Source organism: Dendrobates tinctorius, unplaced genomic scaffold (genome assembly GCF_039654945.1).
Source record: "Dendrobates tinctorius isolate UK_male_01 unplaced genomic scaffold, ASM3965494v1 ptg000039l, whole genome shotgun sequence".
NCBI classification, from domain to species: Eukaryota; Metazoa; Chordata; class Amphibia; order Anura; family Dendrobatidae; genus Dendrobates; species Dendrobates tinctorius.
In genome coordinates, this window is record NW_027361707.1 from 27,820,420 (window position 1) to 27,832,459 (window position 12,040).

A 12,040-nucleotide genomic window follows, 5' to 3' on the forward strand; every position below is an offset into this window, starting at 1 on the left:
ACTGGGCCTAACACCGTCTGAGCCTGCCTCCTGATACATATATTTTGAATGTGTACGCTATCCATACATGTTATCCAGGGTTACGGTACCCTTTCTAACCTTTGTGCAATCACGTGCAATCCATACTGGGCCTAACACCATCTGAGCCTGCCTCCTGAGACATATATTTTGAATGTGTACGCTATCCATACATGTTATCCAGGGATACGGTACCCTTTCTAACCTTTGTGCAATCACGTGCAATCCATACTGGGCCTGACACCGTCTGAGCCTGCCTCCTGAGACATATATTTTGAATGTGTACGCTATCCATACATGTTATCCAGGGATACGGTACCCTTTCTAACCTTTGTGCAATCACATGCAATCCATACTGGGCGTGAGAACGGCTGGCGAGCTGTTAAGCAAGCTACAGCACCTGTCCAGACAAGTACAGGGATTCCCTAGCGAGGAGACTTATTTGATTGTTTTCAATGTTGGGACAGCAATTTTTGGGGAGCACTATACTCTGGAGAATGATATATGGGGCCCACCATACACTGGAACATTCCAAAGGTGGACATCAGACACTGGAGCAGCATTTACAGGGCCCATTATACACTAGAGCATTAGAAATGGGGCCCATTATGTTTGGAGCATTATTTGGGCCCATAAGACAGTGGAGCTTCATCCATGGGGACCAACATATACTGTAGCATTATGTGGAGCTCATCATATACTGTTTCAAACATTATATGGGATCAATGATTCTGTATGGAGAAATAGATGGGCCTCGTCATGAGATGTAAAAAGTGAGGTATTTTTCATTGTACTATACCGCTATTTATCTGCCGTATCGGAGCATGATGAGTTGTGGTATGTGTTAAAGGGGCGCTCTTTCGCCCAGGGCACATGAAAACCTGCAGCCAGCCCTCCCCCCCCCACAACTTTAGCCAAATAACCCCCATTTTTCAGTGCGTAACTTGTATTATGAAGTTAATTAAGGTTGACAAGCTTAAGTAAGAAGAATTGATGCTTTTGGCATTCAAATGGGCACTGTAGGTGTGTTTCCTGTCCTCCTCTCACTGCCGACTTTTATTCCCCATTGACTTACATTGGGTTTCGTGTTTCGGGACGACCCCGACTTTTCCCTATAATCGGACGATCTTGCTCGACCCGACTTTTGGAAAAGTCAGGTTTCACGAAACGAAACGCGACCCTAAAAAACCAAAAGTCGCTCAACTCTAGTAAAAATGAGAAATCGCTGGTCAACTTTTAACCCTTAACTTCCTAACAAAAAAAACATTTTGCATCCAAAAATGTGCTGAAGTAGACATGTGGGAAATGTTATTTATTAAGAAATTTGTGTGACGCATCTCTCTGATTTAAGGGCATAAAAATTTAAAGTTTTAAAATTGCAAAATTTTCGCCATATTTCTGTTTTTTTCATAAATAAACACAAGACATATCGAAGAAATTTTACCACTAACATGAAGTACAATATGTCACGAAAAAACAGTCTCAGAATCAGAGGGATCCATTAAAGCGTTCCAGAGTTATAACCTCATAAAGTGAGAGTGGACAGAATTGTAAAAATTGGCCTGGTCATTAAGCTGCAAACTGGCTCTGTCACTAAGGGGTTGAGCTTTTATTAAGGCCAGGTATGGCTAGCAGTCCAGTACATGCCCTAATGTTTAGACAGGAAGTCGGCCTCAGACTTCCTGTTATCAATAGGATCATATAATCATGTATCAAATCCCTCCTGGCAGCTACCACACCTCCTATCCCCCAGCTACAACCGATCCTTCTTACTATCTAAACCCCTCTATGTATTGAGAGCAGCTGCAGGTATACTATTTGCCTTATATAAGAGCACTAGGCGAGTCCAAATAAAGGTTAGCTGCAGTTATAAATATCTGAGATTCAGCTTTAATCTGTCTGTCTGTCTCCTGCTTGTAAGAGGTGACAGGGAGAAAGCTATCACAAGTAGGAGTAAGGGCACACAAGCTAAAGCTGCCTCACACCTTCAAGTTCCACATTATACAGGCAGTATAGTCATATGTAAAATGTTTGATGTATATTATCTGTATTCTGTTATTTTACCTAGGCATTCATATGCTTGGTAACAGGTTTTGGAAACGTCAGTATACTTTACATCTGATAATTACATACCTTGTAGTTGGCATATGTAGCTTTCAATACATCATAGAGTTTTAGATATGATGGAAGATGGTAGAAGCTACCAAGAGATTTGCTTGCTTGTGCTGGACCTGAAGCATCTGTCTGCCTAGAAGCTTAAATAAAGGAAGAAAAGGGAAAAACACTGCCATAAACAGTTTCCAATTTTTTTTTTATTTTTTTTTTTAGCTTGGCTCCATTTTCCAACATATTCCAACAGACAGTTGCTCATTGCCAGGTCAAAAAAAATCTTACAGGGGTTTTTACCATAATCAATACTTTTCACCTAACATATCTTAGTCAGTCCCCTAGTCAGTGATAGCGAATGAGCCCTACTGCTTAAAGCCCCCCAACCCTATCGGGCACTTACCAGACTATAAGGATAGATGATTGTTTTTTGTTATAGGGAAACTCCATTAACAAACTGCTGCCCCTCCATTCTAATGATCATATAGTCGCATGTGCAGGTGGACCTCCACATATCAATGTGCGACTGCATAATGAAAAGCTTCAACATTTCCTAATGTATATAACAACTAGCTGAAGAGCCCGGCGCTGCCCGGGCATAGTAACTAACTGTGGTTAGTTATAACAAATTATAATTATCCTCCATCCCATAGTCCCGTGTCCATATACCCATCATACATATCCTCCATCCCATAGTCGAGTGCCCATATACCCATCACACATCCTCCATCCCATAGTCCCATGCCCATATACCTATCATACAGTTGTGGCCAAAAGTACTCACACCCCTACAATTCTGTCAGATAATACTCAGTTTCCTGAAAATGATTGCAAACACAAATTCTTTGGTATTATTATCGTCATTTAATTTGTCTTAAATGAAAAAACACAAAAAGAATTGTCCTAAAGCCAAATTGGATATAATTCCACACCAAACATAAAAAAAAGAGGGTGGACAAAAGTATTGGCACTGTTAGAAAAATCATGTGATGCTTCTCTAATTTGTGTAATTAACAGCACCTGTAACTTACCTGTGTCATCTAACAGGTGTTGGCAATAACTAAATCACACTTGCAGCCAGTTGACATGGATTAAAGTTGACTCAACCTCTGTCCTGTGTCCTTGTGTGTACCACATTGAGCATGGAGAAAAGAAAGAAGACCAAAGAACTGTCTGAGGACTTGAGAAACCAAATTGTGAGGAAGCATGAGCAATCTCAAGGCTACAAGTCCATCTCCAAAGACCTGAATGTTCCTGTGTCTACCGTGCGCAGTGTCATCAAGAATTTTAAAGCCCATGGCACTGTGGCTAACCTCCCTAGATGTGGACGGAAAAGAAAAATTGATAAGAGATTTCAACGCAAGATTGTGCGGATGTTGGATAAAGAACCTCGACTAACATCCAAACAAGTTCATGCTGCTCTGCAGTCCGAGGGTACAACAGTGTCAACCCGTACTATCCGTCGGCATCTGAATGAAAAGGGACTGTATGGTAGGAGACCCAGGAAGACCCCACTTCTTACCCCGAGACATAAAAAAGCCAGGCTGGAGTTTGCCAAAACTTACCTGAAAAAGCCTAAAACGTTTTGGAAGAATGTTCTGTGGTCAGATGAGACAAAAGTAGAGCTTTTTGGGCAAAGGCATCAACATAGAGTTTACAGGAGAAAAAAAGAGGCATTCAAAGAAAAGAACACGGTCCCCTACAGTCAAACATGGCGGAGGTTCCCTAATGTTTTGGGGTTGCTTTGCTGCCTCTGGCACTGGACTGCTTGACCGTGTGCATGGCATTATGAAGTCTGAAGACTACCAACAAATTTTGCAGCATAATGTAGGGCCCGATGCGAGAAAGCTGGGTCTCCCTCAGAAGTCATGGGTCTTCCAGCAGGACAATGACCCAAAACACACTTCAAAAAGCACTACCAACACATTTTGCAGCATAATGTAGGGCCCAATGTGAGAAAGCTGGGTCTCCCTCAGAGGTCATGGGTCTTCCAGCAGGACAATGACCCAAAACACACTTCAAAAAGCACTAGAAAATGGTTTGAGAGAAAGCACTGGAGACTTCTAAGGTGGCCAGCAATGAGTCCAGACCTGAATCCCATAGAACACGTGTGGAGAGATCTAAAAATGGCAGTTTGGAGAAGGCACCCTTCAAATATCAGGGACCTGGAGCAGTTTGCCAAAGAAGAATGGTCTAAAATTCCAGCAGAGCATTGTAAGAAACTCATTGATGGTTAACGGAAGCGGTTGGTCGCAGTTATTTTGGCTTAAGGTTGTGCAACCAAGTATTAGGCTGAGGGTGCCAATACTTTTGTCTGGCCCATTTTTGGAGTTTTGTGTGAAATGATCAATGTTTTGCTTTTTGCTTCATTCTCTTTTGTGTTTTTTTCATTTAAGACAAATTAAATGAAGATAATACCACCAAAGAATTTATGTTTGCAATCATTTTCAGGAAACTGAGTATTATCTGACAGAATTGCAGGGGTGTCAATACTTTTGGCCACAACTGTACATATTCTCCATCCCATAGTCCCATGCCCATATACCCATCATACATATTCTCCATCCCATAGTCCCGTGCCCATATACCCATCCTTCCTCTCATAGTCCCATGCCCATATAGCCATCATACATATTCTCCATCCCATAGTCCCGTGCCCATATACCCATCATACATATCCGCCATCCCATAGTCCCGTGCCCATATACCCATCATACATATCCGCCATCCCATAGTCCCGTGCCCATATACCCATCATACATATCCGCCATCCCATAGTCCCGTGCCCATATACCCATCATACATATCCGCCATCCCATAGTCCCGTGCCCATATACCCATTATGACATCATCATCACCATGGCAACCGTTCTGACATAACCGTCACCATTGCAACCTATTAAGACATCGTCACCATGACAACCATTGTGACAGCATCTTCGCCACTGCTACCTATTATGACATTAGCGTCGCCATGGCAACTATTATGACATCATAATGAAGGGCGGGGCTTACAACCTATGATGACATCAGCGTCGCCATGGCAACCATTATGACATCATAATGAAGGGTGGGGCTTACAACCTATGACGACATCAGCGTCGCCATGGCAACCATTATGACATCATAATGAAGGGCGGGGCTTGATACACACACTTTTTCCCCATTATGTAGATAGGGGCAAAATTGTTTGGTGAATTGGAACGCGCGGGGTTAAAATGTCGCCTCACAACATAGCCTAGGACACTCTCGGGGTCCAGACGTGTGGCTGTAGCTGCGACGGTGCAGATGTCAATCCCGGACATACACACACACATTGAGCTTTATATATTAGATATACTGTCATTGAAAAATAACCCTCATTCTTGAAGAGTGGTTCCCAACCTGTGGCTCACGGCCCCACCCCCCCCATGTGTGGCTCCCAGCTGTCACCTCAGACAAAACTGTATTGGCATACTCCGGTGGCATTATTACTTGTTAAAGGATCAATAAGGCATTATTACTTTTTAAGCACTTGTGTCATTACCATTTTACAAGGGGGCACTCACGTCAGTACTGGTTTATAGATCAGGCATATGAGGCATAATTTCTTTATAAGGAGGTACATCTTTACAACTTTATAAGGGGGGCACTCACTAAGGGACATTCATGGCATAAGTACTTTGCCCATTAATACTTTATAAGGGGGCATTCAGGCCATTACTACATTATAAAGAGGCTTTCAAAGTATTTTTTGTTTTATAAGGGGATACTTGTGGAATCAGAGTCAAAGAGGCACGCAAGGGCCTCTACGATTTTTACTGCGGCTTGCGACAGTCTTTCAGAGCTGAATGTGGATCCAAGGTAAGAAAGATTGGTGACTCCTGTTCTAGAGCAGGCTTCCCCAAATCCAGTCCTCAAGGCCCACCAACAGATCATGTTTTCAGGATTTCCTTTGTATTGCACAGGTGAAGCAATTATCACCTGAGCAATACTAAGCAAATCCTGAAAACATGATCTGTTGGTGGGCCTTGAGGACTGGAGTTGGGGAACCCTGTTCTAGAGGATGAAAACCTGTTCTGGTCATATGATGATCAAATCTGCCTCTGAAATTGATATTGGCGTGTTTAAAACTCCCAGAGGAACATTGCATGGCCTATAAGTCTCTTTACGTTGGCTTTATAGGCTCCACAAGGAGAAACGTTTCTCCTTAAGCCCCTTTTTCAGAGGCTGCTCACTAAGGCAAATAAAACCTCCTGCTTTGCACTTATAAGAGGAAAACACCCCGAAACCTGTCTCTGTTACGGCTTTTATCGGTAGTCATGTGGCAAGGCTTTTTTATGGGTTCATATTGATTTTAGGATAGGTGGCGCTAAAGTTCCTTGCTCTCTGAAGAGACTACCTTCATGACACACACCTTTGATCTCTGCACTGTACGAAGCAATGCCTCTGGCTATTCATTCCACCAGAAAGAATATGAAGTGTCCATTCAGTGGCTAAAGAGAACGTAAAATTCACTTGTGAAACTGTTTCATTGCCTCCTGTACCTGGAGTGGAATCAGTGGATTTCTTTGGGCTTAAAGGTACCGCTGTTTGCTCTGCGCTTTCCTTTTCTTTTCCTTTTCGTCGTATGGGACTTAGAGAGGGCGGGTTAGTAAGAGATGGCAGTGTTGCCTGAAAGAAAAATAAGAGAAAGGGAAAAAACAACCACAGATAAAAAATGTGCCAATATGTGTTTGGTCGAGCAAAGACAGTTAAACTGCTATGTCTCCAAGGTGTTACTTATTTTTTTGCCTTTTCCATAGGCAGAACCCTACAAACGTAGGACTTGTAGTTCTCAATACCACCATTCATTTTACGGTGTAATGAAACATGGGGTGGGCTTCAAAGGTGTAGTCACATGGCAGACCCTGGGGGGGCTTAGAGTAGGAACACGGTTACCATGACCAAGCCATCAGCATCCCATCATTTGGTCAATGGGGAAGCTATGTGTGGCAGAAGAAACGCCCACCATGTTTACTGCCTTTTACATGCCGCTACCTATTGTGAGCGAGGTTAGACTACTCAAATCACAGCAGTCACTCTTGCGTGTTGACTATATAACACAGCCAGCACCACACTGAATGGGGTGGGGTCAGCTCCCGAGTCCGCTCCGTATTTGTATGGGGGATTTTACAAAGACAATTATAGGGTCAACTAAATATCCAGAAACAGCTATAAACTCAACCATTTTTCGGTTTCGCAGGTCACCCCCAATCATAATAAAAGGGACAGAAATGGAGCAGATTCCAATTCTATTTTCCTCGGAGGTAAAATATTTCACAGTCAAGCAGCAATAAACGACATGCAAATTTTGCTACGGATTTCACACACTTCTAAAAATCGTCAGCAAAATCCTTCTACACAGTTACCAACATTCCTTAAAAAAGAAAAAAAATGATTAAGTCTGTGCATTAAAATTGAGCGGGTGCCGCATAAAAAAAAAAAAATCAGCTGCATGTTTTCTTAATCTGTGCAGATTTTTTCCACCGTCTGTGGATGGTTTTAAAACCCAGTCTACATGCTGCGACGCCAGTCCCTACGCTGCGCGACGCCAGTCCCTACTTAAGGACTTGCTGTGAGACAGGATAGTCAGGTCTGGGGTTAGTACCAAGAGAGAACAATGGCAGTGAGACTGGACTCATTCGCACCCACAGAAGTCTATGGGTGCATGTGAAACATCGGACTGCACTCTGATGTCATCCCAGTGCAGTCCGATCGAGAAAATACTTTTTCAGTCACCTCCACACCTGTGCTGTGATTCTCTTATGCAAGAAGACCAGAGCACAGTGCACTGACACTAGGTTCACGCGGGCAGCAAAGCAGGAGCTGAGTGTCAATACAATCTCGCATCGGATGCCATACTCTACTGTGATTCCAGCCTTAGCCTCAGATTGAGCAGTAGAGCTGCCACTCTCAATCCCAACAGCTCAGCCAGCTCTCGACCCCATAGTGCGACAGAGCTGTCATGCACAGCGTCCACAGGACACTAAGTGCTGGAATTGTGACGCATATATTGTAATGCAAATTATTTTTCGAGCATAATGTTACCTTTATCACGGGTCCAGGAGTCACATCATCAATCACGTGAGCACATATATTAATGGCCTTCAGTAAGTGAACAAAGAGCTGATCCACCATCACAACTATTGAGCGGTCTCCAAGGGCCGGCCATGGCTCCTCTTGTTTGTTTGTTCCCTGGTTAGCTTCGTCCTCGGCCGGCCATGGGTTTTTCAGAGATTTAGGAGCAGTAGCTGCAAAGTAATAAGAACCACCGTGTGGATTAGGAAGGCAACATCTGATTGTCTCATACAGAGGAGCGCATGTCCCTGGATTAATGCAATATTGCAACGTGTCAGACTCACCTGCCAACAGATTTCCAGTTAGGATCAATGCATCTTGGTGAGCAGAGAGATCAAGGGGGAACCAGGCAGAAGACAGCAGTGACAAGATCATGTTGGCCATGCCAGCAGTGCAGCACTTGCGATGATCCTCCGAGGGGCTCTGCTGGGAAATGCTAAAAGTAAAACAGCCAGGAGATTAGAAACTCTCAAATCTAAACTTCCATATGGTCCCAACAAAATCAGCCATCAGTTATAACGGAGGATCTGCTCATCGTCATTATTTTCAGACAACGGATATTTGTGGCAAATTGTGTGTTCTGTCACGGAATCCATCATTTTGATGGAAAAAAATTAGTGCTTTTTCTTTGATCACAATTGTATGGAGTCAGACACTGTCTTTTATGCTTTCGTTTTTTTCCTTCCTTTCTTCCAAGAGACATCATTTTTTAAAATTTTCCATCAACATAGCCGCATGAGGACTTTTTTTTTTTTTTTTTTGCAGGATGTGTTGTAGTTTTGAATGACACCATTTATTTTACCATTTAAGGAACAACCACTATTTTTTAAGAAGAATAGGATAAAACATTCCATGTGGTGTGAAAGAAAAAAGCCTTAACAAAAAAAGTTTGCTCTTCTGCAGACTATATCTCACCTGCTAGCAACAAAACTCCTCAGTTAGTGAAAAAGTAGAACTAAAGCATAAAAAATGAAACAAAATGCATAAAAAAAGGAGAAAAAAAATAAAATAAATGTCCGACCAGGCAACCAAGGGTGGGTGCTATGTTCCCCAATGAAGAAAGATTTTACGGCCACAAGCTGGGCTTAGAAAAGAAAAAAATAAGGGACAAAAAGGCAATATGGAAAACTCTTCTTTATGGCACTTTTACAGTATATGAACCTACGTTAATAATATGGCAGGTCCCCTGCAAATTTTAGACAATACAGAAACCTAATGACGGGTGATGAGTGAACATGCTCAGATAAGGTGCTGTTTTCTCAGCATGCTTGTGTGCCAACAGTATTTTTGGCGTGCTCAAATAATATGTTAGAGTCCCCGCTCCTCCATGTCTCGGGGCTGTTCGACAGCTGCAAAACATGCAGGGATTGTCTAACAAACAGGAAATTCCTGCATGTGTTGCGGCTGTTGAACAGCCACGAGCCACGGGAAATTAAACATATTTTACGAGCATGCCGAACATACTCTGTTAACACCCGAGCATGCTCAGATAACATCCTATCCGAGCACATTCGCTCATCACTACTAATGACCTGATCTGTCAATTTCAGTACAGACCTGCACTTTATTCCCCAGGGGCTTAGTTACCTGAAGGACCTTCCTCTGTTCTTGTACAGTTGGATGCGTGAGGCCTGTGCCCCGGAGGAAATAATGTACCCACAATGCCAGCCAACGCTCCACGTACACACTGGGTACGCCGTCGACAACAGACATAAAGCTTCACAGCAACCAAACTAAAAAGGAAAATAAAAATCAAAGTGAATTGTGTGTGATCTATAACAATTTTCAAACTAATCTGGTTCCCCATATAATGCCAGGATCAAACAGGAATCCAACTACCTTCATTGTTTTTTCTTCATTAAAATGGCTTTTTTGCAAAGGACTTCATTAAACCCCCTAGCCCAGCGATCTTTTTTTTCCCCTCTGTATTAGGGATCATGTGTATAAGTGTCAAGTAACAAACTCACATATTGTCATCTTCTTCTGGCTTCAGCGACACTTTGGTCCGTTTGCAGCATCGTGAAGAGTGTATTTGTGACCTGTCTAATCGCACAGTGGTTGTTGCATGTAGCGCCAAGAGGGGGTGAGTATGAAAGGGGAGGACGGAGGAGCCATGCGATATTCACCTGTCCCCATTCCACCGCCGCGCCGCTCTGTCTTCCGCGTCGTCTGGCTGTGATGTTTAGGTCAGAGGGCGCGATGACGTGGTAAGTGAACTGTATGGAGCATTATATGGGGCTCCTGATTGAACATGGATATTCAAAAACATTTAACCTACTGATGTCTCAATTAATTTTACTTTTATTGGTACCTATTTTTATTTTTGAAATTTACTATTACAGTCATGGCCAAAAGTTTAGAGAATAACACAAATCTTATATTTTCACATGATCTGCTGCCCTCTGGATTTTATGTGTGTTTGTCAGATGTTTTTATCACATACAGAAATATAATTGCAATCATATTATGAGTAGCAAAAGGTTATATTGACAGTTAGAATGAGTTAATGCAGCAAGTCAATATTTGCAGTGTTGACCCTTCTTCTTCAGGACCTCAGCAATTCTCCCTGGCATGCTCTCAATCAACTTCTGGATCAAATCCTGACTGATAGCAGTCCATTCTTGCAAAATCAATGCTTTTATTTTGTCTGAATTTGAAGGTTTTTGTTTGTCCACCCGTCTCTTGATGATTGACCACAAGTTCTCAATGGAATTAAGATCTGGGGAGTTTCCAGGCCATGGTCCCAAAATCTCTATGTTTTGTTCCCTGAGCCATTTAGTTATCACCTTTGCTTTATGGCAAGGTGCTCCATCATGTTGAAAAAGACATTGTTGATCGCCAAACTGCTCTTGGACGGTTGGGAGAAGTTGCTCTTGGAGGACATTCTGGTACCATTCTTTATTCATGGCTGTGTTTTTAGGCAAGACTGAGAGAGAGCCCATTCCCTTGGCTGAGGAGCCACCCCACACATGAATGGTTTCAGGATGCTTGACAGTTGGCATGAGACAAGACTGGTGGTAGCGCTCACCTGGTCTTCTCCGAATAAGCCGTTTTCCAGATGTCCCAAACAATCGAAAAGGGGAGTCATCAGAGAAAATGACTTTACCCCAGTCCTCAGCAGTCCACTCCCTGTATCTCTTGCAGAATATCAGTCTGTCCATGATGCTTTTCCTGGAGAGAAGTGGCTTCTTTGCTGCCCTCCTTGAGACCAGGCCTTGCTCCAAGAGTCTCCGCCTCACAGTGCGTGCAGATGCACTCACACCTGCCTGCTGCCATTCCTGAGCAAGCTCTGCACTGCTGGTAGCCCGATCCCGCAGCTGAAACACTTTTAAGAGACGGTCCTGGCGCTTGCTGGTCTTTCTTGGGCGCCCTGGAGCCTTTTTGGCAACAAGGGAACCTCTCTCCTTGAAGTTCTTGATGATGCGATAGATTGTTGACTGAGGTGCAATCTTTCTAGCTGCGATACGCTTCCCTGTTAGGCCATTTTTGTGCAGTGCAATGATGACTGCACGTGTTTTTTTTAGAGATAACCATGGTTAACAGAAGAGAAACAATGATGCCAAGCACCAGCCTCTTTTTAAAGGGTCCAGTGGTGTCATTCTTACTTAATCATGACAGATTGATCTCCAGCCTGTCCTCATCAACACCCACACCTGTGTTAATGGAGCAATCACTGAAACGATGTTAGCTGGTCCTTTTAAGGCAGGGCTGCAATGATGTTGAAATGTGTTTTGGGGGATAAAGTTAATTTTCTAGGCAAATATTGACTTTGCAAGTAATTGCGGTTAAGCTGATCACTCTTTATAACATTCTGGAG

The 12,040-nt window shown here is 43.1% G+C and overlaps 1 protein-coding gene across 2 annotated transcripts in view; it reads right to left on the reverse strand.

Annotated features, from left to right (window-relative positions):
• The window catches only part of HTT (huntingtin), a 301,306-nt gene that overhangs the window by 150,907 nt on the left and 138,359 nt on the right, over positions 1-12,040 (reverse strand). For both annotated transcript variants that reach the window (XM_073574569.1, XM_073574568.1), the window contains 5 exons: positions 9,811-9,956; positions 8,508-8,659; positions 8,194-8,396; positions 6,651-6,777; positions 2,152-2,273 (listed from right to left, as the gene is read on the reverse strand). In XM_073574569.1, coding sequence (XP_073430670.1) covers positions 2,152-2,273; positions 6,651-6,777; positions 8,194-8,396; positions 8,508-8,659; positions 9,811-9,956 — 750 coding nt within the window. The remainder of the gene's footprint in view (positions 1-2,151; positions 2,274-6,650; positions 6,778-8,193; positions 8,397-8,507; positions 8,660-9,810; positions 9,957-12,040) is intronic.